Consider the following 24375-nt stretch of genomic DNA (forward strand, 5'->3'; position numbering starts at 1 on the left):
AAATGAACTGACAAGTGCCTGCATGCCATTAGCAAGCACTTCCTTAAAATTCCTTGGCATTATTCAAAAACCCAGCTACAGCTCAACTGCTAAATCATTCATTGGCTTAAGGTCTGCCCCTGCATCTTTGTAAGGTAAAACAAAGAACTCCTCCAACAAAGAACTCAGAGGATGGCAAAGCACCTCCAGTTCTGGACCCTAAAACTCAACCACAGGCTGCTGGCTTTGGAGAAGACCGGGATGTTTGCAAGATTTACAAAGCTGGGAAATGTAAAACATGATGGGAAATGCAAAAGATGAGGCAGTGCAGAACCCAGAGGATCAAGTTTAACCTCAATCCAAAAGGAGTCTGAAATCTGTCCTTAAAGCACCTCAGAGCCAAGAGCCCCTGAAGCACTCGGTGAGGCTGCAGGAACAGCAGATTTTGATGAACATTTCTGTTATTAGATAACCCGGGAGCCCAAAGTCAGTCAGTTCTCAGGTGACATTTTAATAAAAAGTGGAATTGTACTGTATTCCCAGAAGTTTTAAGCCTGCATTTGTTTGCTTAAGTGTTTCTGTCATTGAACTGAGATCTGGCCAGCGAGGGGTGTTGGATCCTCTGCAGTGTCTGATGCAATTCAGCTCCAGTCAGCGCTTCCCTGTTTGTCCCCCAGCCTTTCCCGAGGGAACGGCTGGGATGCGCATGTCCCTTCCCCACGAGATGTGACTCAGGAGTGTCACCCCGACATATTCACATTGCTTTTATTTAGGTCTTCTGCCAACAGTTACAGGGTAACAGACACTTGGGACTGCAAAGTCGAAGTTGCAAGCAAAATCAGGACCAAGGAAAAAAAAAATCCACAAAGGCAATTAAATCAAATTCAATATAAATACAATGTTCTGGAGCTCTTTAATCATACTGCTTTCTTTAATAAAGAGGTGGTTAGGATCTTACAGTATTTTCTTTTGGCCTAATCCAAGGATTTTGTTACTCTTCACCGGTCTTAATTCCACACATACAAAAAAAAAAAAAAAAGATATTCAACCTTTAAAATATAAGCCATATTTTCTTAATAAAATAAGTTTTGTGCTGCTGCTTGTTTAGTAAGTACTGTACATCAACTGTTCACGGCTATTTAACAAATGGACCATACAGAGTTCAAGCTAGAGCAAAAAAAAAAACCCACAAGAAAAATAACAACCCAAACGGAGCGTCCTGTAAACACCCTATGTACAGTCCCACACTTGCTCATAGAAAGGAGGTACGAAAGGGGCTGGAAATCGAACACAAAAGCACTGGAGTCCTGGAAATTTTCTTTCACAACTATTGAAGTGCAAATCACTCAGGCAAGATATGAATTTCACTTGTTTATTGCTCTCCTGCTGTCTGGCTTCCCTTCCTGAAACAATCACATTCTTTTATTTCACGCTGATTTTCCAAGAAGAAAACCTTCCGCGAGGCAACGCTGGATGCTTGGGCTGTTTGAGACATCGTGTGCGATCCCGGAACACCCCAACTGCCCTGGAAGCTGCGGGGAGAGGGCAGAGCAGCCCTCCTGCCCCGTCCTGCTCAGATATAAGGGAAACAACAGCATTCTACAGGTAAATGAAAGCTACTCCTCTTCCCACAGAACGGCATGCACTCGGCAAGGCTTCCAGGCGCAGGTGGAACTCGAGGAGGCAGAGACTCGGAGCTGATCGGGATGCCCGTGTGGGGTTTGTGGGTAACTACAGATCCTGATATGTACCTGGGGTAACACCTATCTGCTACAGGCAGCAAAACGCACCTCAACATGCAGCTACTCGTTTGCATCTCAGACAAGAGAGGGGGAGAAACGCCAATGCCGGAGCGCGGAGAGGGTACGGTGCATAGTCCGGTATAGAAAACATGCGGGTCACTCCAACCTCTCTAAACTTCTTCAAAGTGGAAACAGGGTTTAAAGGGCACAGCAGCTACTGAGTTTGGCTTTTTTTGTTTATCCAAAACCATGAAAACCCAACGCAAAGGGTGAAATAAGGGCAGAACACGATCTGCAAGTCAACAGCTGAAAGTTTCAGAAGCTGTGAAGCTTTTGTGTAGTTAAAATTGCTGTTAAAAGTAGGTGCTACATCAGCAAGTCTTCATTCATAGTTTTCTATGAACAGCCACCTTACAAATGAGTGCAAATCTTAAAGGTCCATTTTACATTTCAAGTCTCAAGGTTAAAAAAAATTGTTACAGAGCAACAAGCTGTTTCTGTAAATGCCCACACTATCTCTTTTCAAATGGTTAAAAATGGCACGTGCTATGCCACAGCTACTAAAAGACATTTCAGAATTCTAGACCCAACTAAAACACTAAAATTAAAACGAGGAACCAAAATACCTTTGCCCCTCACTGCAGAGCAGCAGCCAGGCGCGTTCCGGTGTAATGCTGGTGAACAAACTGATTTGCAGAGAGAACCTTGACCTTGACCCCGATTTTATTCTTAATGAGGAGCTTTCTAACACCAGGTGAGCGGGAACAGCCCCTCTGAGATTGTTTTGCTTTCAATGAACATAAGTCAGAGTTCGGAGGATGAGATGGAGGTGCTGATTGGTGTCACTATGCAGGCACTTGTGTAGAGGAATGTAGGCTTCTCATGTTGACACTTAGTGTTGATGTGTTCCCTACGCTCTAAAAGCCTTCCTAAGAGTTCCCTACCTACTGACCACGGCTAGGTCCCGGTCTCCTCCCCGTCACCTTGAGGATATACAGCAGTGGAGGTTGACACAAGGTGCAAAGGAGGCTATGAACCAAACAGTGTGGTCTTGAGGAAAACAGGACTGTGCTAAACGTAGGATCTTCACCAAACGTGACATCAGTGGGCTCAGCACTTAGTTTGCATAGCATAGTGATGTTGTCACTGTTCACAAACACGTTGCCCCAAAAGAAAACGGGAAGAGCGAATTCCCGGGGTTAGGACAGCTCAATGGGCCGACATGACCGGTGTGGTTTTCATGAAGGCAAGGCAAGTTTCAACGTCAGAAAAGTACAAACCAAAGAGGTGTAGATGTGCTTCTGTCCGCGCGCGGGCCAGGGGCAGGAAAATGCGTGGGGCCTCCTGGGAAACGCGTTCGGCGGGAAAATGATACCAGAGCTCTTCCCCTCAGAACGTGGCAGGAGCGTGCGCCTCGTTTGTCTCTTGAAGGAAGCGCTGTGAACACTTTCATAGAAAAAAACCCCAGATAATGTGCCCGGATGACATTGGTACTGAGCTGCCACCACGGCCCCGCCACCGTGCGCACGGTCACTGTGCAGCAAAACGGGTCTGAAAAGCAGTGACCAGGTTCCTGTGGGGAAAAAGGCTGTTTTCCTGGTACAAGCACAATTCAGGAGTTTCCTCCGTGACAACAACAGGGATTTCATCATTCTAAGGAACAATCTGGTGTGCTTTCAGAATAAAAACCCTGGGCATGAGAGCAGTGATACCATGACACAAAGAGCAGCAAAACCTAGCAGCAGAGAGGGTGAGAGCCTGGAGGTGCTGGAGGTGGGGATGTGGTAGGTGGAAAGCAGCCGGCCTGGGCAGACACGCGCCAAATGCACACAGGCAATGGGCACTGCGGAGCACCCGGCACAGCACGGGCTGCAGTCGGCAGCACTCATTGGACAGAAATGCTGGAGAGCTGTGGTGTGAGCACACAGCCTCAGGAAGTGTGGGGATGTAAACTCTGAGAATGTTAATGACTTGTGGATTTTGGCAACAGACTCGATATCGTATAAAAATAATGTTTAGTAAAAAAATCCCGGTGTCCATCATAAAAACTCGGGGGGGGGAGGGGAAGAAAGAAAAACATGGATAGCGCTTTCTGTCCTAATGGGATGGAGATGCCCCCATTTGTCAGAAACAGTTTTAAATAACAAGTAGTACATTGGAAACAAAAATGGGTCAGCAGCCATTAAACGCGTCCTGTATGAAAGTGCACATCTTTCAATGGGGTTTAACCACCGTGAGGTCGTGATCTGACACAAACTGCAACTGAGGACCATAGAAATTAACTCCTGCTGATGGAAATATGGACCACCATCAAGACAAGATTACTAGTTTCCTTACAAGATTAAAAACATTGAAATTTTGCAGCATCATAGTAAGGCACTCACCCATGGAAAAGTCTGTGACTGTTGCTTTGAGCGGCAGCAGCTGACTAGCTTGTAACACGAGGAAGACAGTTTTCAGTTCTGAGCTAAGTGCTAGGGTGCCTTACATTATCTGGGGGGAATTACTCAGGGGCGGGGAACTGTTAGTGTTACAATTCTATAAACTAGTTGTTTTGTTTTGTTTTTTGTTTTTTTTTTTTTCCCTCAACCCATTAAAGCATCTCATAATCTAAAATATTAGTTTTATAAATCTAGTCTTCTGTTTTAAGGCTCTAAAAATCCCCTCCCCCAACCCCCACAAAAAATACCTACCAGCGCCTGGTGGGCAACGGAGGACCAAAGCCGCCAGTTCACAGTCAGGAGTCTCTAGTATTGCATCTTAAAAATGAAAACCTGCTTCCGCCTCCCGGGAGTTTTATCCCTTCCCTTGAATGCCTTCATGTGTTTGGTCAGGTCAAAATTTTGCAAAGCCAGAAAAAATTAAAAAAATAATCATCATCGTCATCAGTCTCTTCCAATCCTACAAAGGTGTTGGATCGTTCTGTCCCGTGGTGCTGGTCTCCTGCCTCAAGTCGACACTGCCTGCCCTGCAGTGATTTCTCATTGGAAAAAAAAACAAGGTGTCCCAATGCTTCCTTTTTTGTATGGCTCCTACAAATCTGAAAGCTTTCTTGAGTGAGGTAACAAAAGTTAGGCTTTCAAGCAAAGTACATGGTACGTAAAGTGTCCTGATGAACCTGCACAGCCTTCGCCAAGGCCTGGGGGTCTCTGCCGTTGCTCTGTCCAGATATATGGCTGCCCTCGCCACTGAAAATCAAGGAAATCACTGCATAATTATTTCATATTTTCCCCCCAGGAACACTGAGAAACTCCCCTGGAGATGGGGATCAGCAAATCCCCCAACTGCAGTGAACACGCTGTGCATGCTGGTGACTGTGCCTGTACTGCAGATTCCAGCACCTTGAGGCAGCTGGAAATGCTCAGACACCCCAGGAATGCTCCCACAAGCCTGGGATGAGCTCAGGATAGGATTTAACTCTCCTTTATCCCTGTTCCCCCTGTGCTGAGCCTTAAGAGGATGCAGCTACATGCAGGTCTTCCCCTAGAAAGGCTCTGCTGCAGCACTCTCAGACACGGGCACTTTCAAATATCAAGGTCCCCTGCCCATGCCTGGCTCTGCCCTCCCAGGCCCACAGCTGTGCCCCTCACCTGTCGTGCTCCTTATCCACGAGGTGGTAGCGCGCCCGGAACGCCACCAGCCGGGCATAATAGGCTGGGGCTGGGATGGAGACGGAGCGGGTGCAGCGCACGTAGGTGTGGCACAGCTGGTACGTGAGGATCTGCAGCTCGTCCGCCGTGAACCGGTTGTCGTCCCAGAGCACGTAGTAGTGGGACGGCCGGCTCGTGCCCTGGGAAGGAGGGGGCCGGTGTGAGAGATGCTGCTCGCACCCAGACGCAGCTGCCTCGCATCCCCATCAGCCCCTCCCTGATCTAAAGGATCTGTCAGCCAGCCTAGGCAGGAGGGATGCCTGTGCTTCCCCACTGTGAGAACCCTACAGGGCAGGGAGGCAGGAGAGCTCTTAGCACCAAGGTGCAAAGCAATACTAATGCTGCTGCCTGGTCCCTCTGTGCCACACAGCCCATTGCATCCCCCAATGCATTCCCCAATGCATCCCCACCGACCCGGGCCAGCTCCTGCTGTCTGCACAGGGGAGGGGAAGCCGAGCAGCCTCCCTTCTGGAAGCAGCTGCAGATTACACGAGTGCAGTTTTTCCAGTCTGGTTTCTGACTAATCTTGGCTGCCTGCAGCCAGGCAGCTGCAGAGCAGGCAGGGACGGCTGGCCCGGCTCTCCCGCCCACGGCCAGACAGCAGGTCCCTGCTGATGACCGGGCGCCACGGCGAGCCCAGCACGCTCAGACACCAGCTGACAAGCTGCTGAATTGGCTGCTCTGAAGGAGGAAAATCTCTTAGGAGAGACCCTTGGCTCCAGGATAGAAACTGAGTACGTGCCACACGATGCAGCAGCAGCGCAGACCCTGCACCTGCTCGCCAAACCACCGCAGTGGCAGCTCAGATCCAACTATCCTCAAATCCTGGCTGTTGACAGGGCCAGGACAAATGCGTGAGGACAATCTGCAACAGCAGCCAAAAACCCAGCAGCATCCCGAGAGCCAGCGTTGGAGCGCAGTACCTGAATGCCTGCATGACTGCACAGGTAGAAGTCAAACTCAAAGGGGTGGGTGATGTTGGTATCCACTGTTGTTCCTGCTGGGATGTTCCCACTCTTTCCAATCTGCAGGGAATAGAAAGAGATCCAAGCACTGCGGAGTTTGGTAATTTCCAGTTGCTAAGAACATTGTCCTTAACACAGCTGCCCTGCCCCAGGACCGTGGTAGAGGGTCTCCCTCTCTCTTTGAGATGTAGAGATGGTCTCCAAGTGCCCATGCAGGGGGGACAGAAGCAGCTCATCCTACTCTGCTCCCTGCCCAAATAGGCCTGCTGGCATTTTTTGCAGGCATCAACATCAGGCATGACAGCGCCAACAGCATGGGAAAGAGAGCAGCAGGGTAAGGGCTGGGCAGGGCCCATCCTACTACAGAGATGAGGAAAATGCCAGGGATCTCTGTAGAGCATGTGCTGGAGTCTGTGCCACAAGATACTGGGGCTTTTACATCCTGATCAAAAACTGTTCTTAATTCCCAAGATTAAATCTTCCTGCTCGTGTGTAGCAGTCTGGTTAGACTCAGTCTGATCATTAAATTCAAATGAAATCTAGGAACAGTGACAGCAATCAATGTTACTACACAGCACACATGAACAAGCTGTGAGCAAGCAAGGGGTTATTTAGACTGTCACGTCAGCAACTCCAGCTATCACCAAAACAACAGATGTTTTCAAGCTGACAGAGGCTATTTCAAGAGTCACCAGGATCATCAGCACCCAGTAACTCATAATAACAGCAAACAGCTGGCAGGGCTTCTAGAAGCAGATTAATCCATGTGGCTGTAGGAGTCCACTGAGCAGCACGTTTCATTCAGAACAAGCTCTCCCTGCCAGTGGTGAGATTTCCCCTCGGAAAGCCAGGGCTGGCTCTTCCATCAGACGGGGATGAATCAGCCGCCTCCAGCCCTGGCACCCTGCAGCACTCACCCTCTCGTTCTTGTCTGCACAGAAGAGACGGGTGTGATGCCTCTTCTGGACGACGATGTAGGTGATGCCAGGCTGGTAATCCTTTTCCAGTTTGATGCAGGCGTCTCGGATTGCCAGGAGCTCATAGTGAAGGATCTGGAGAGACGAGGGCACACAGAATGAGGGGACACACCAGCACCCAGCTGTCCCCGAACACCTTTAAGGAACCTCGTGGCAGCTGGTGCAGCCCCGCTGGCCAACGGGGATCTGAGGGTTCCTCACCTGTGGGAGCTGCCCCTCAGGAACACCATCGCGGTAGAAGATGATCCTGGTGGGTTTGAAGCGTGTGGATTTGTAGAACTGGATGAGGAGCTCCCTCACCATGTAGGACAAGTCCTCAATGATCTCTTGGCGAGGACGCTGCACGCGCACCGTGGCACAGTACCGGCTCGGGTGGGCGTCCATGCTGCCCACAACCTGCAGCGACAGACAGGCCAGGCCATGTCTTACACCAGGAAGGACAGAGGGGATGTGGGACATTCCCAGCTTCCACCTGCTTCCCACACGAACAGCTGGCCATGGACAGAGCACCTGAACTCACAGACCAGATGGGACAGCAAATACTGTACAGGCTATCAGTGCCCAAATGGGACATCCCTGTCACGGCCACATCCTGATGTCACACTCTGCCATGCCCTTTTAAACATTTGTGGGAATTTCCAGTGAGACAACTTTGGTTGGTGCCACTGAATGCTGTGGCTGTGGGGGACTGCTGCTGCTCTGCCCTTGCTTCACTTCTCCTGCCTGGCAGTGAGAGGGAGTGGGGCTGCCCCAGACAGCCACCGGCTGCCCAAGGACGTGGTAGGTCGAGTCACTGTACGGCAGCCATTGAGCAGGGAGTTCCCACTGCAGTGCTGGCAGACCTCAGACACGTCAGAGCAACAGCTCAGGGACAGCTGGGCTTGGCTGTGACACAGGGCTGCGGGCACAGTGTGAATCAAGTGCTGGCCCGTGCTGGGGAGCAGACACCCAGCTGCCTCACTCCCCACACTCAGCAGGGACCACACCATGTGCCCCACGTCCTCTGAGCAGAGGGGAAGCACCACGGACTCCACATTCTGAGCAGCGTGAATCTGCAGCCCCGGCCCTCCCCAACACTTTCAGTTTCACTTTGCAAACAGAGCTCTGGGGTTGGGGCTCCCCCACTAGAGCCAATGTGTACAACAGAAACTGTTTCTTTAGTTTCAGCCACAGACCCACTGCTATTGTCCAACCAGCAACACACCAAGGACACGGTCAAGTGGCTTCAAAGGCTCTACCCTTCTCCTCCCCTGTAGCTTCAAAAAAGCTTTCATAAAAATTAAGAAAAAAGCCCCAGTGGTCCTGCAGAAACCACAGAAGATATTTTCAGAGGGGAAGCTCTGCAGCCAGGAAACAGACTGTTCTGTCCCACCCACACCTACAGCAAACAGCCCAAAGCCTTTCCCAACCCCTTCTAATTAAGAAAAAAACACTCCTCCAAAGACGCATTTGCATGCCAAGGAAAACCTGAGCTGTGAGTCCTGGAAAGTTAAGAACTTAATAGGAAAATGCTGACGTGCTTATCCTGCATGGCAACGAGCACAGGGCAGTGCCCAAAGGCCCAAAGGAGGGCACAAGCTGTACCAGGCCCTGCTGGCACCAAGCAGCACTTTGCTCCATGGATGCTCATTTTTGACTCGAGAAGAAGGCAAATCCTCCTGCACAAAGGGCTCAGAAGCCCAGTCACCCCAGTTTCCTCCATGTCCCAAACCCCAGCTCTCCAGAAGGGGGAAGGTGCCTGAAGGGCTGCAGCTGGACAGGGATGCCCCAAAATGACTCCATGCAGCACCAAGCTCCTGGCACTCTCAGGGCCAGCACACCACGAGCCCCATCTGGTGGCAGCTGCCAGTCTCCCTGCGGCTCCCAGAAACTGCAGCTTCCCTGCACGGAGAGGCAGGAAGGGACTGGGAGAAAGCTTCCCAGGACTCAGATAAAATCACCTGACAGGGTATGGGCCCACCCTGAGAAGTGTCATCACGGGGACAGCAGTAACATATGGACACATGAATCCCGTTCCAGCTCCTACATCCTGCAGGGTTTTTGGGCACCAAGCTGTGAACTTACAGCCGTTATGGAGGGTTTCTTCCCATCTCCTGCTGGCGGGTGAGTGACATCAGCTCCGAGGAAGATCACTGGCTGCTGAAAAACAGCAGAGCTGGTGGGAGAGGAGAGAAAACAAGTAGTCAGTTTTTGGGGCCATCTCTGGGTGATGTACAAGCCAATGGAGATGAGCAGATGATATCAAGGATATCTCCTGACCTCCAACTCTGGCCTGGACACATCAACACGGTGAAACAAGTTACAAACCCCCATTTCAAAGAGCTGCTTTATGAAGACCCCCTCTTAACCATGTAAACCAGGCAGGCAGCACCACAACCCCAAAACTATGAGAGGCAGCGGCCATACGAACCGCTGGTGAGGCACAAGGATGTTGTTGATCCCGCCAAGCTTGACGTTGATCTTGAGGCAGAGGTTGGAAAGGGTCTGTGGGGAGGTTTTCACCACGTTCTTGACCTGGACACACTGTGTTGCCATTCCCAGGAGAGTGTCCCCAACACGCTTCACTTCAGCTGTGGGCAGAGGAAGCAGGTGAGCACAAGGCAAACAGCCCTGCAGGAGCCAGCCCTGCTGAGCCAGCCCAAAGCCCTTCTCTCTGTGCTCGCCCCAGACGCACCGTACACCGGCGTCTTCCCTGGCAGGATGACGATGATGAGCTGAAGCCCTGAATAGGTGTTCTTGAGGTGTCGGAACATGGGCTCCACGCTGTCTGCACCCTGGGCGTACTTGCAGAAGCAGGGCTGGCCCTGGATCGGCATGCCGGCGTCCTTGGAGATCTTGCGCAGCTGGTCTGTGAAGTTCCTGTGCCGGGAGGAGAAGCTGTGAGCCCTGAGCCCTCCTGCACGCCAGCTGTGCCACTGAGCCCCAGGGCCGAGTGCTGCAGCACAGCACAGAGACAGGGCCACCACATCACCTATTGTGGCTCTATGGCACCCAGCACACGCATGGCACAGGAAACAAAAGGTCAGCACATGTCAGGGCTGAACTGTCCCCTCTCAGTGCCCTCTTACCCACAACTGTCCCCTCTCACTGCCCTCTTACCCACACACTGACGCTTCCTAATGCAATGGAGCTGAGCCCTTCTCCCTTGGGAAGCTGGAGCAGCGGGGAACAAACCTGCTGCCTGCAACAGCTGATTTCCAGGTGACTGCAAAGCTGATGCCAGCCTGCACTTACCACAACTCAGCCACACTCTGGATTTTTGGAATGCCAAGGATTGATCTGATGTGGCGAGAGCCAGAGGGAACACAGGGCTCACAGCTCTGCTGCAAAGGGATCACGGGAGGAGTGCAGTGTCACTCCTACCTGCACCCAGGTACTGCAGACGTGGACACTCTGAGCTCTTCCAAACCCCAAACACTGACCATGCCAAACACCCAGAAGAGACACACAAAGTGCTCACCTCGATGCATCCACTCTCAGTCAGGAGAAACCTAAGGCCCCAGAAGTATCCAAAAACAAAGTGACCATTTCCCTAAATCAAATAAACTGTTCCTGCTCTGTGTCACTTTGCTAGAGAAACATATTCTCTAAATTACCAAAACTTCTCAGAAAGCCCAAAACTTCTCTGTAATAACTCATAGGAAGTTAGAATGCTTCCTACATGAATTACATAATTTCAGATTATTGGGGAAACTTTTAATCCTCAGAACCTCTTCTCTCTGCTGAGATTCAGACTAGAAGAGTTCAATACAGCTTTAAAGCTGGCAGTTTCATCTCCCAATACTGCAGCTCCCTGATGCAAAGAGTAGATCGAGGAGAGCCTGACTGACAACTCGCTCCAACCTGGCAGCTTTGTGATGCCTTAGGGACCATTTGCAGCTAGGACAAACAGGCTCTCTGGATAAACCAAAAGCAACAGGATCTGGACACCCCACATCAGACTGGTACCACGAGCAGTGGATCCCTGCAGCTCCAGCAGTGGTGATGCCAGACACCCAGCCCCCAGCTGCGAGCAGCAGTGTGGCTCTGAAGCCACGGCCCCTCTGGCTTCCCCCACCCTCAGGGCTGCCCCTTTCCTTACTTCAGCACCTCCTCTCGACACTGCTTCTGCGGGGCAAAGCAGGCAATGGCCCAGACTTTGATCTCAATGCCGTTGTAGAACTGCTTCCCTCGCATGTCCCACACGCCCTGGTTGGGAGTTGCAATGGCCCGGTTCTGCAAGGCAAACAGAGGGTCAGAGCGCGGCCGCAGCCTGCCCGGCCCCGCAGCCCCAGAGCCCCTGCACAGGCTGGGGCTGTGCTCCCTGTCCCAGTGCTGGAGCTGACTCCCTGCAGTGGGCAATGCACAGCCTCAGCTCCTCAGCAGTGACAGAAACATCACCCGAGCTGCCCTATGCTGAGCACCCCTCTCCTCTTCATCTCATCACTCTTGGCTACGACTTTCAGAACCAGTTATATTGCAAAAAACTCAAAGCCAAGGTACTTTGATAAAACATTCCAGCTCTAACAACTGCTGCTCAGAAAGTGTTTCCAGGTGTTGACAGCATCTCCCTGCACAGTGCAGCACATCCAGGCAGCCCCACTTACCCGGCCTCCATACTGTAGGATGGGAGCTGGCAGGACCCGCCCTGTCACCTCTGTCATATCATCCTTCACCTTGATCCCAAACTCCTGAATGTATGGATCCAGGTTGTAGCTGGCATTCTTCATCTGCAGAGGGAAGGAAGCTGCAGCTGGCCAGGAAATATGGACACCTGAAGCCCTGTTCTCCACAGAGCTGCAGGTGGAGCACCTCTAAAAGTGGAGGTCAAGCAGATCAACACTGAGGCCCAAACCCTCTCCTGCAAACTGACCCACAGAGACCTGATTTTGAAACACACTAACCAACTCCACAGCCTGCTCCTGAGATTTAAGACTTCAACAGGATGGTTCAGACTGGCAAGAAACTTATCAAGAGTCCCAGAAGAAATACCAGATGATGTCCCTGGCTTCAAAAGCCCAGATGTATGCATCTGGGGAACAACAGCTCTGTTAACCAGTGGCCAGGCACAGAGTTCCTGTACTGCAGCCCCACCACACACAGCTCCACACACACCACAGCCAGGGGCGTGTCTCTAATCTGTTTCCCATTTTTAGTTCCAGCTCCCTTTGGATCAGGTTCCATCAGGGCAAGGGCCTGAATTTGCTGCATGTGCATTTGCGTGGTCTCTTTGAGCTGGCTCACCTGTGCCACTGTCCACTGCATACACACAGGCACCACTGCACAGGGGTTCAGTGGGAAGAGGGGATAAAACCCCACCATTAACCTCACCAACACCTCCTCAGCAGGTCACAGCCCTCCACCACAGAGCTGCTGAGGAGCAGGACCATGGCCAAGTCCACCATGGACACAATGCCATAACCTGCCACGGGTGCCAAGCCCCAGTGACTCCCCAGGGACTTGTGTCACATACCAGGCGACTGATCTCCTCCTGCCTGTCTGGGGCAGACCTGGCTGTTGCTTTTATCATGGTTGAGGTTTGATTGTCCGTGAGCTTCTTGATGCACCGCTGGCCTGCCACGATGTTACACACCTGTACAGGGAGGGGACAGATAACAGCCATGTGTTGGGGACAGGTAAGACACGAGGGGACCACAGCTGAGCACAGCCCCAAATCACAGGGGCCAACACTCACCTCCAAGGGAAGGTACGTGTGTTTCTGCTCCTGGCCAACCTGGAGACAGGGCAGGTGAGGGTATTTCAGCTGCAGGTTGTATTTCTGCTTGAAGTACTGAGCCACTGTGCACTCCACTGTCTGACCACTCTCCAGCTGCAGTGGGAACCTGGCAGAGGCAGGACACAAGGGATGCACCTACTCAGAGGAGACACTTCCAGACCTCAGGCACTCCGTACTGTGGCTGGGAAAAGGGAGCTGCCAGGCTCCCACCCTGAGCTGCCATACAACAAAATAAAAACCACAACAGTGGTATTTTCAGAAATGGAGTCAGGAATACTGTTACCCCAGTGTGGGACTGAGGTCCCTAAATAAAGCTCTCACTCACTAATCCAGTTAATCAGGGCAGATGTTTATTGCAGGACCTGCCACACAAGCCATGGTTGGGAACAAAAGTACAACACTGGCACTGAGGAGGGCTTCTGTCCTCTCTGGGAGCTGAACTGAACTCCAGGGAAAGGCTAACTGGCCTCCAGGTACAGGACGGCAGTTGCAGAGTGGGCAGAGGGAGGCAGGAGGGGAACATTTCCCTTCAGAAACAGGGGAAAAAAAAATCAAACTTTCTGGCTGCAGGGCTGAGAGGTGCCATGACACTCACAGCTGGAGCACAATAGCACAATACCCATCCTCAACAGCCACTTCCAGCCCCATAAGGAGCTCCATGAAAACGCAGAATTGACCTGATATTCTGTAGAGAACCAAAATGACAAGAGAGCCAGGCTGACTACATCAGTGAGGTGTCACATTCCTCCTGCGCTGGCCAAGCCCTGGGGCTGTGACCCATGGATGCTGGTGCACAGGAGACACTGAGGGGTGCCCAGGCCCAGCCTGCTCCCAAGCACACACAAAAAATTCCAAGGCAGACACTCGTGTTAGCTCCTGACAAAGTCTCTGCTCTGGCAGTGAGTATTTTAAGAATGAAGAAAACCAAACCCGGAGGTAAAAAGTAGGACAATTCCTGGCATGTCAGCTCCCGCCTGCCACTGTGCTCAGCCTGCCAGACACAGCATCCTCTGCACTCCCATCTCCCTGCATCCCACTCCACACATGGCACAGGGCTGCAGAGCCCCAGACACGTCTCCTTTTGCCATCAAAGCCTGGAGCTTCCTGTTCAGCTCTCCCTAACGACACCAGCAGCTGTTAACAAGGAGAACAGAGCAGATTTTTCCAAGGGCATCTGCCCACCCGCCTTACGTCTGGTGGCTGGCTGGTCGTCGGGTAACGTTACACACGCGGTATTTCCTCTTCATCTGCCCACAGTGGGTCACCTCCACCTTCAGACCTGATGTGAGACAGGGAGACACAGCACAGTCATGGTGAAGACGGGAGCAATTTCCCTTTGCCCAACTTCTCTGGGACACTGTCAACAGCTTTCTTAACTAATTTCCTGCTTGCAGATACCTCAACAATAGCATGAGGGAGGCAGTGGTGCCCCAGAAGACATTTAAAATGTGTAAACCCCTGTAGCCCCACCTTGCTGCAGGGGCTGAGTGGGACACAAGCCACAGCCAGTGTCAGGGGACAGGTTCCAGAGGTCCCTGGGGGCTCTACCTTTGATCTCCTTGGTGAAACGCACTCTCTGCGAGTCCGTCAGGGGCTTGGGCTGCTCGTCGATGTTCCGGATGTCCAGCACCTCACACATGAACTCGATGACAGGCTGGGCTTTGTAGAAGGCAGTGGCCGACACTGTGGGACAGACATCACAATGTGTCTCTGCTCTCAACCAGCCTTCCCAACTACACCCAGCCCTCCCACTGCAGCTGCACAGCACGAGAAATAACGTCACCATCGATGTTGAGCATCATCTTCCACATGGCAGGCCGGACTGACTGGTGGAAGCCAAACCAGACCTCCCTGCCCCCTCCCAGGGGGTGGTAGTAGCCTTCAGGGGGGGAGAAGAAGGAGCGGCCGACGGGAGTGTACCTGTGAACCGGGGCACACCATGTCAGTGGCACACACTGGGCCCACGGCAGCACCCCCAGACCCCCGCGCTGGCACTCGCCCTGCCAGCTGCATCACCCTCTCTATTTCTTTTGCAGGAGCAGCCAAGGACACGGCTGGCACAGCCGCCTCCTCCAATGACTGTCAAGGCCAGTCCCAGCCACAGCAGCCGGCCAAGGACAGCAGTCCCCTCCCCTCCCTGGCACAGCCCCACCGTCCCTCAGTGCAGGTACCTCATGGATGCCAGGTGCCTCATGGCAACATCCAGCGCCTGGACAGACTCCAGTGGGACGGGGATCTGCCCGCTGACCAGGGCCTCGTGCAGCATGCGCCAGCTCACAATGGCCATCCATTTGATAGAGACTTTAAATATCCTGTCCTTGCCTTCCCCCGGGATCGTCACCTCAAAGTCAACCTGGGTGCAGGAGGGAAGGGACAGTGACCATGGCATCCCCACAGGGATGAGGTGGGGTTGTTTCTGCTGGTCTTTCGAGGCAGGAGGGAGGTCACAGTGCCCACATGGGGCTCGCTGCCCCTCTTACCCGCTCGTTCCCAATGGGTAAGGCTGTGACAGTGTAGATGTTCTTCTTCCCATCATAGACTGGTTTTCGGTCACCAAAGATCTGTGGTTTGAAGTGCTGCACCATGTACTCCACGACTTCCCTACACAGGCAAGATAGAGGAGCAGGAGAAGAGAAGGGAGAGGTTTGTTTTGTCACTTTCTTTAGAGCCTGATACCTTCTGCAGGCTGTCCAGTACATCCCAGCCTCTCTCCCTAGGGCAACTGAGAGCAGAGCTGAGACCTGCGCAGTAGGAAAGCCCCTGGACAAGCAGCCACGTGCCTCGTCCCACAGCTCAGTACATTGGCTTTGGCAGAAGGAGTGCACGTGGCACTGGGGGAAGAAGGAGTGTACACGGCACAGGGGAACACACAGTGGCTGGAGCTGCCACAGTGTGACTCGCTGCTGAAAGCACATGCAGCATCTGCTTGCCGGCCCCCGGGGCACAGAGCTCCCCAGGCTGCCAGGGCAGGAGGGGACAGGCAGGGAAGAGTACATGAAAAAGAAAAACAAAGAAAAGTACATGATGGCCCGAGGTCTGGGCTTGCTATTTTTAAATCAGGGATTGTTGCCAAAATAGCACAGCTGCTTCGGAGCAGCAGGGACCGTGCTGAGGCTCCGGACCCCTGGCGCTCCCAGGCCAGGAAGCAGCACTGGCTGCACTAACACGGCTGGGGGGTCCAGCCACCTGTGGGCATTGTGCAGTGCCATGACCCCTGCCACCACTGTGACCCTTGCCATAATGGTCACCCTGATGGCTTCTACTGCAAAAACAGAGACAGGCACTTATAGAGTCTCCACGAGGAAACTAGACACAGGCAACAAGTGCCAAACCTCTAATACTTGCCTTACCTGTTGACTCTGCGTGGACATTTATCGGGTTTGATATCCACTTCATAATGATACACATCGATCTTGGGAATGTCCACTTCAAAGTAGTTGGCCAGGAGCTTGATGGGCTTCCCAACAGTTCCTATCCCAGGCCGACGTGGTGCTTGAAACACCTGCTGCAAGGGGGGCAGGTATGCGCCTGCAGCTGTGGAAGAGAGCACAGGTCAGGAGGGCTGCCAGGGACCCATACTCAGACAGACACACAGACAGACAGACAGATCTCACAGAGTCACAGAGCTCTTCATCACCACATCCTGAACTGGAAGGTGTCCCACTACCCCTCCTCCTGGCAGGAGGTGGCAGTGGTAGAATTCAGAGCAGCACACCAGGAAGCAGCTTCCCTGGGCACCATCTGGGGAGCACTGGTGCCAGCCGAGCTATCGAAGGACAGGGCCAGGGCACAGGGGCTCCACCAACTCCCTTGGCACAGGCTCCAGCACTGCCACCTGCTATGGGAGAGCAGCACCAGCTCCATCATCACGGTGCCCCTTTCCAAGGGGATGCAATTCCCTGGATACTGTCAGCAGGGACACACAGACATACGCGTTTCCCCTCCGTTCCCCAGCAAAATCCAACTCACTGCTGCAGGGAGGATGCCACAAGAAACAGAAAACGCATTATTCCACCTGCACTACGCAGTTGTTGAACTGCTGGGTTTTGCAAAACAAAAACCTCAGAACAAATCCAAACCAACCCCAAATCCCCACTTGAAGCAGTGTGGGGACCTGTAAAGAGGGAAATACCAGTTTTTCCACAATTTCCATTGCACAGACTCACTCATGAAGTTCGGGAGATGCAGGATGGCACCAGCACACGGCTACAGGACTGAGCTGCATTCCTAAATCAACAGCACGGTGGTACTCAAATGTATCTGAAAATATTGCCAAGGAATTACTCCACCCCGCTGCTCTCTGAGGTGAGCTCTGCCCTTCCTGCCCCATTCCCACTCTGCCCATCTCCACCCCTCCCAGTCTGCACCTTCTATTTGTTCCTCAAACACCGTGAGGTCCGAGCCAGCTGGGCCGGAGCGGGGATCGAGTGTGGGGGTATTGGGAGCGCTCCATCTGCGCGGCCAACTGTCCACGTCGGCCCACAGACAGCAACCCAGCTCCAATTCCAGCTCCTGAACACATGGTGCTTTTAGCACCCCTTTCTCCCATCCACTTCCTTTTTAAATCCAAATTTCCATTGCAGGCTAAAAATACCAGAAGCAGAAAAACAGTAGAGCAGCAAACTAAGCTTCAAATTTGCCTTTTACTTTTGCACCCAAACTTTGCAAGACTTTTCCTGCCCATGGAAGGCCACCAGTGCTGCAGGACTCTGAGGGGATGGGAAAACTCTTGTGAGCATCCAGGGCCTGAAGTGCAGAAGTTAATTCTCCAAAGCCAACCTCTGCTTCTGCTTCTGCCCTGCAAAAGGAGCTCAAAAGACCCAAAATCTGCTGGGAGCACCAAGCCGGGGCTCACCTGGCCCCAGCACCTCCTCGGACAAGGCAGCACAGGACTTGGAGCAAGGTGGAGATCCCTGAGTCCACTGCAGGGCTCAGACCCTGCAGGCACCCACAGCTGCCCAAGGACAGGGTGACTGCCAGCCGCCCCCAAAAAACATCTGTGCTGCACTTCAGAAGAAGCTCGTTTGAAGGAACTGATTTTCAGATGAGCTGCTCCCGGTGTAAGTCATGTCTCCACATGATTAACATTTCTTGGCAGTGGCCAGCTCCCTGGCTGCGAGCTGATGCATTTTTAAATCATGGCTCACAAGCAGAGAAGTATTTGCCAGTGCTGCTGGAGCCTCCCAGTCCCTGAGTTTGAGTGAGGAACCGTATCGCCCACCTGCAAGATCTGTCAGGGGACAGCAGCTCTCCGCTGCCTTTCCTGCAGCCACATCAAGGCCAGCACCCACAGCTTCTCCTCTGGATCATCTCACTCCCCAGACAATCCTGGCAGCCGTGTGTGAGCAGGACCACACGCAACTCCCTGTGCCCGTGGTGACCCCACAGATGCAGGGAACACAGGGCAGTAGCCACAGTTTGACAGCTGCTCAGTGGCACTTGGGTGCCCAAGAAGAGCTGAAGCCAGTTTGGGGCTGGCAGGAGTTGCAGAGGTGTGACCAATTCACCCCACAGCAATCCCACACTTGGCACTGCTTCAGTCACTCCAAAACTAAGGCTTATCCATGCAAACCCTTTTGCCAGAGCATCCCCAGATGCTTCATGAACACAACACCCCGCAATTAGGCTCATGAATCATAGCTGAAGGAAGGAGCCAGCCTCCAGCAACACAAAAGTTGGCTCAGAATTTTGATTGGACACAGAAGATAGAGCAAACACAGGGTAAGATGGTAAGATAAATGGGCAGAATGGAGAGGAAGCAGCATGTGATGGCACAGGAGAAGCTCTGCAAAGACCAGGGCAGGACCATGACCAGCATCGAGGATGGGCGAGTTCACCCCTGAGCTGACTCACAGAGTTTTATTTTGGTGACCACAACACACAGTCCCTGAATGTTGACAAGCCAAAGCAGCTGCCCAGGCAGCACCTCCAGCATGTGAGCCAGGCTCTCACCCAGCCTTGGCTGCTTCAGCCCAGGTGGGAGAGACCCCAAAACCCTTTGCTGAACATGCAGGCTTGGCTCATCCTTTCACTTGCTACATTCCCACCCTGGAGCACTCAGGGTCCCTCCATGATTTGCCTCAATGAAAGCCACCCTTCTGGCTCGGAGGATGCTGCCAGGGAATCCCAGATGGACAGCTCAGACAGACATCTCGACTGTCATCCCCAGGCACCTCATGCCTGAAGCCGGCTCAGGCAGCAGAAAAAGAGCCAGCAAGAAAGACCCTCGTTAAAAAGCTACCCAGAGTGCACGGGAACAGGGGGGCTCCAGCACATAGTGGGGCACATAGGTTGGCTCCTGCATACCTCGACTCTCCATGGCAAAGCTGCACAGGCTCCCACTTTGTCATGTAAATGCGGGCGCCGGGGCCGGGGGCTGCAGGGCGAGTGTTGTTCCTGCGGCACAATGCGGCCAGTGAGCGGGATGAAATCCGCTGCCATTAGAAATTCCGCGGCCCGGGAGGAATCACAGACTTTCGCACACAAAGCCGTGCCCTGGGGACGCGCCGGCGGCGGAGCATCGACGCCCTTGCGCCGGGTACCGCGGGCAGAGACGGCGGCGAGGGCAGAGCCACCGAAGTGAGAGCAAGTTTGAGGTAATTAGCGCTGGAATACGCTTTGTCTCTGTTATTTATTGTAACAGCTGGGGAACACGACTCGCTGCCCAACAGCTGCCTGCGCCGGGCGAAGCCGCCGGTGGGACGGCACGAAATTACCATGTCATTGAAATCCTCTCCAGCGCCGCATTCAGCCGAGGGGCCGCGGGAACGGGGCCCAGACAAAAGCGAGTTTTATTGCGGCGGCGGCGGGTCCGTGCCGGCCCCTCTCCGCACACCCACCCGCCAAACACAGCCGGGAACCGGGGAGCTGCAGACGGGGCCGCGGCACAACAAATGCCCCCGGACACGCAGCGTGGGCCATCCTCTCCCTGAGACATCTCCATCCTAAACCACCCCAGAATCCCCCCGGGAAATTAAATCCCTGTCGGGGAGCAAGGCAAAGGGCAGCACCAGTGGGAAAGGCAGCTGCTGGGGAGGATGAGCAATTGGCATTCCCGATCTCCAGGCTCGACACCTTCAAAACCACTGGCTCTAAGCAGCGACCAACACCATTCCACGCAGCCCAGACTTCAAAAAGCCCCATCTCAGCTCTGCCAAGCCAGACATCGCCGCCTGTTCCTCCCCTAGTGACCTCAGCACTGCCAGGGTCACGCAGCTGTGAGTGCTTTTTGGTTTGACACCAAACTGAGTTTCAGCAGGTGATGCACACACGGGACAGAGTCTCCATCTGCAGCCATCAGAGCCCAGCATTAAACCTGTCTGTGCACCAGAACCTGGCTGCTGAGGGCACAGCTGAGCTGCCCAGGCTCTGGTCCTGCCCTACACTAGGGTGGCTTCACCCAAAAAATGAGCCCAAAGAGGCTCTAAACTGTTTTACTACAGGACTGACATCTGAAAGCTGCTGAGTTCTTTGTATCCTCACACTAACATTGCAAAGGACACTGGTGTGCTTCCCACCTGGAAATCACGGGTGACACCCTAAAGCACAAGCTATAAACCTGCCTGGCCGAATGGGTGTCCCTGCACCCTGGGATGGATGTGCAGTCCCACAGGTTGAGCCGAGCAAGAGGGTGAAGCTGCAGGTGCTGCAACAGAGCCCAAGGAACAGCAGCAAGAGGGGTGCCAAGCCCATCACACCCGCACGCAGGGGCTGTACTCCAGCTGCTCTGGCTCTGGAGAGCAGCGTGGTGATGCCAGCGGTGTGGTGATGCTGGCACTGTGGACACGGCTCAGTCATGAGCTGACCCAGGAGGGCTCTGCCAAGCTGGCCTCAGCTGTCCAGCAGCTCTCTTTTCCATCCCTCTGACGGGGTTTGAGAAACACTGGCACAGCAAGTGCAACACCCCTGCTGAGCACACCGGGTGGCACATCCAGGCTGCTGACCCTGCTCAGTGACCCGGGGGTCCCCCCTAATGGTGCCTGGGCTGGGCAGAGGCTGAGACCCCCTGCCCAGCCCTGCGAGGTCTCCCGCTGCTCCTGCACTGCCCAGGCAGCAGCCAGGGACGCGCAGAGCCGAGAGTCGCAGACAAAGGCGGCCCCCAGTGCCGGAGGGACAGGACAAAAGCGACGCCGGCTCCTCTCCACGTCCCACCGCGGCCCCACAGTGCCACCGGCTCCTGGAGCAGAGGGTGAACCCGCCCGTGGCTCTGCACGGATCACCCTGCCCAGGGAGCAGCTTCTCTGCCTGATTTGGCTTCCTCCTCACATCTGCCATCTTAATAACTTGTCTGTGTTTTGTTCTTCCCAGGGTTTAGGGAGAGGCTGCAAAGAGTGTTTAGAGATAAACCATCCGTGCTGTGTCTCCAGGCAAGGTGCTTCTCCTGGCTTTGTTTCTCGGCCTAATCCCGTCCCAGAACCAGGCACACGCAATTTCGTGTTTCCTGAAGATAAAGAGCCCCAACAGACAGAGCAGCTTTGGGGTTTTTGCAAGGTTCAGCACAGGAAGACAACGGTTGAGATTAACAGCCTTTAGGAAGTTCACAAGGGATAAACTAAAAGTTGTGGGAAAATAAGTTTAGTTTTTAAAACCACTGCATGTGTGTGCTTCCCTGAGTGCTGCCTGCAGGTCAGACGTCCTGGATTTCCCGCTGCCTTTCCAAGCATCTCCATGTTGGGCACATCCAGGCACACGCCAGTTTCTGCTTTATTGCCCTGATAAGCCACAGCATCATCAGAGCTCGCAGGCAAGGCTCAGCCCATACTCAGGGGCTTTTTTTTTTTGCACAAGCAAAGGGGTTCCACAGCAGGGCAGGATTCGCAGCAGCTCTGATGACATGGGGTTCACGAGTCCCCTCCCAAGGGGTGAACCCGGTGGAGCAGATATCCCCCAGCCAAATTTGGGGACAGAAGGGGAAACTCCCAAGGGTGCAGCAGCAGAGCCCTACTCCCAGTCAAGCCCTCACAGGCCCGGGGACTGAAACCCAAACCTGTCCACCAAGTGCATCCCCATCCCAACACAAGAGATTATTTTAAAGCACATTAAGAGCATCATTTCAGGCAGGGGTAGGAGGGTGCCCCGCAGCGTTATCTGCGTGGCCCTGAGGCAGCAGTGCTGCTATCGCCCCAAGGCGCTGGCAAAGCCGCCAAATCACGGCTTCCAGAGGCCATAAATCAGCCCAAACACAAAGCACCCAGCAGCCAGAGGTAACACAGACAGAGGGAGATTTCTGTGTCACACTTTAAGTAAATGTCGTAAGAAAGGACTGAAGTTTACAAACACTCAGCAGACTTATGTCAAAATCTCACCAGGCTGATGTGCTATGGAGGGTGGCAAACGCACCAGCACAAGAGAGGTGGCAAGGCAGCGACTGCCGATCCCACTGCCTTGTCCCTCGAAAGGGCAGCAGCTCCCCATCCCCATCGCCCCGTGCCTCAGCAGGGCAGTGACCCACGTCTCCATCACCCCATCCCTCCCTCTGCCTTATTTTAGGCACCAAAATCCTTCTGCGACTCAGCAGCGCAAGTTGGCGATGCTCAGGCCAGGCACAGGAGCAAGTGGCAGCTGATGCGACAGCCTGGGGACAGCTCTCCAAACCCCCGCGGAGCTGCCCGGCACGAAGGGCACCGCCAGCTGTTCCCGTCCCAGCCGGGGGGCGGAGGTTGGGGCAGGGGACACGGGGGTACGGGGCGGCTCTGGAGCTCGGCCCCGCGGGGCCACGCTCGGCCCCGGCTCCGCGCATGCCCTGGCACGGGCAGAGGAGACGCTTCGTGCTGTCACGGCACACGGCGTCGCCGGCCTCCCGCCAGCTGCAGCCTGGGGAACGGGGAGCTGGGGGACGGATGGGGAGCTGGGGGGTGGAATGGGAGCTGGGGAGGGGGAGAATGGCAGGGAGGGGGGTGGAATGGCAGCCGGGAGGATGGATGGGGGTGGGAGGTAGGTGGAATGGAATGGGAGCCGGGGGAAAGGTTGGAAAGCTGGGGGGATGCTGCTCCTGCTTTGTGCACAACAGGCCCCTTGAGCAGGACTCGCTCCGCGCTGTGGGGACCTGCGGCTGGACGTGACCCCGGCCCTGTGCCCCCTCCTGCGAGGTTTCTGCGGGTCCCTCCATCGCCCCTTCCCCATCGCCCGCACGGCTGCTGCTCTCGGGGCACCGGGGGACGCGCCTGCCCGGCGGCCCCGCGGCCCCCCCGCAGCCCCGCTGCTCAGACCCCGCGCGCCTCCGACACCCTCCGGTCCCCGGCATCGCCCCCGCACATCCCGCGCCGCCGCCACATCCATCGCCACCCGCCGCGGTCCTCTCCGCACACCCCTCCACCGCGCTGCCCCGCGCCCGTCCCCACCCGGTGCAGGCCCCCTGGCCCCCGCCGCACACCCGCCCCCCGTTCCACCGGCCTCATCCCTTTCGCCCCCCGTCGCCCTCCCGGCGCTCCCCGGCGCGCAGCGCTCCGACCTCCCCATCCCCGCCGGCGGTACCTGCTCCCGAGGGTCCCGCTTCCATCCCATCCACGCGGGCGCCGCTCCGAGCCGGGGGCCGGGGCAGGGCCGTGCCGGGGGCCGGGGCCGGGCAGGGCCGGGGCCGGTGCCGCAGCCGCCTCACGCCCCTCACGCCGCGCGCACGCGCCGCCGCCGCCCGGCCCCGCGCGCAACAAAGGCGGCGCCCGCCGGCCCCGCCGCCATCTTGGGGCCCGCGGGGACCGGGGGGACCCGAGGGAACCGGGGGGGACCGGGGGTACCCGACGGAACCGGGGGGCTCCGCTCGGGACAGCGGGGGATGCCCAGCCGGAGCCTCGCTGCAGCCGGGGAGCGGCGGAGCGCTGTCCGCCCGCCGGCGCCCGGGCCTCCCGGTGCGCCGTTGCCACAAATATTTATTTCGTGGTTTTACCCCTTTTTTTTTTTTTTTTTTTTTTTTTTTTTTTTTTTTTTTTGACGTTTTTTGTTTGGCCAGGCCGAGAGGGAAGCGTCAGTTCTTGTATCAGCCGCTGTACGGTCATTCCTGAAGTGCCCTCGCCAGGCAGGAGCAGGGCAGGAATTCCCTGTGGCCCTGCTCCATGGAAATCCACAGAACCGGGCAGAGCATCCCTTTTCCATCCTGTTTCCCACCATGTCCCTGACCTGTCCTTCCCAGGAAGCGCAAATCCCGACCCTGTGCCTTGACTTTGTCAATAACATCATAAACCCCAGGAGCATCATTCCCACAGCGAGCCCCGGTGTGTGTTCCTGGCTGAGCCATTCCAGGAAACGGTGGAAAAGCCACAGGAACTGAGGCTGTCAAAGCATTCCCATCTCTGCTGTTCTCCCAAAGCGTGAGCAGCAGCTCCTGCTGTCCCGAGGGAGTGGCTGCAGCAG

At 54.7% G+C, this 24375-nt stretch overlaps 1 protein-coding gene across 3 annotated transcripts; it reads right to left on the reverse strand.

Annotated features, from left to right (window-relative positions):
* Positions 1-726: 726 nt before the first annotated feature.
* Positions 727-23635, reverse strand: LOC119711030 (protein argonaute-1). Of its 3 annotated transcripts, none has more exons than XR_005259658.1 (20): positions 23503-23635; positions 16380-16563; positions 15510-15630; positions 15201-15382; positions 14813-14949; positions 14578-14712; positions 14221-14308; positions 12988-13135; positions 12766-12885; positions 11900-12022; positions 11395-11528; positions 9988-10172; positions 9724-9883; positions 9378-9468; positions 7515-7709; positions 7254-7388; positions 6295-6396; positions 5312-5511; positions 4415-4909; positions 727-3167 (listed from the first exon to the last, which is right to left on the reverse strand). XR_005259658.1 is itself a non-coding variant. In XM_038160698.1 (19 exons), the coding sequence occupies exons 1-19, from the start codon at positions 23525-23527 to the stop codon at positions 4801-4803; spliced, it is 2574 nt and encodes an 857-aa protein (XP_038016626.1). In that variant the 5' UTR covers positions 23528-23635; the 3' UTR covers positions 727-4800. The 3 variants fall into 3 exon arrangements, 1 of the variants encoding a protein (XP_038016626.1); XR_005259657.1 differs by having other exon boundaries at positions 727-3294; XM_038160698.1 differs by having other exon boundaries at positions 727-4909.
* Between the last annotated feature and the right edge of the window lie 740 nt (positions 23636-24375).

This window comes from Motacilla alba, chromosome 23, assembly GCF_015832195.1.
Source record: "Motacilla alba alba isolate MOTALB_02 chromosome 23, Motacilla_alba_V1.0_pri, whole genome shotgun sequence".
Taxonomy (NCBI): Eukaryota; Metazoa; Chordata; class Aves; order Passeriformes; family Motacillidae; genus Motacilla; species Motacilla alba.

Coding starts and splice junctions, on each gene's coding strand:
- LOC119711030 (XM_038160698.1), bottom strand. CDS start 23,527: ATGGAAGCGGGACCCTCGGGAGCAG. Junction 14,950..15,200: donor AGGCACCTGGCATCCATGAG/GTACCTGCACTG, acceptor CCCGGTTCACAG/GTACACTCCCGTCGGCCGCT. Junction 10,173..11,394: donor TGTCGAGAGGAGGTGCTGAA/GTAAGGAAAGGG, acceptor CTCCCGGCACAG/GAACTTCACAGACCAGCTGC.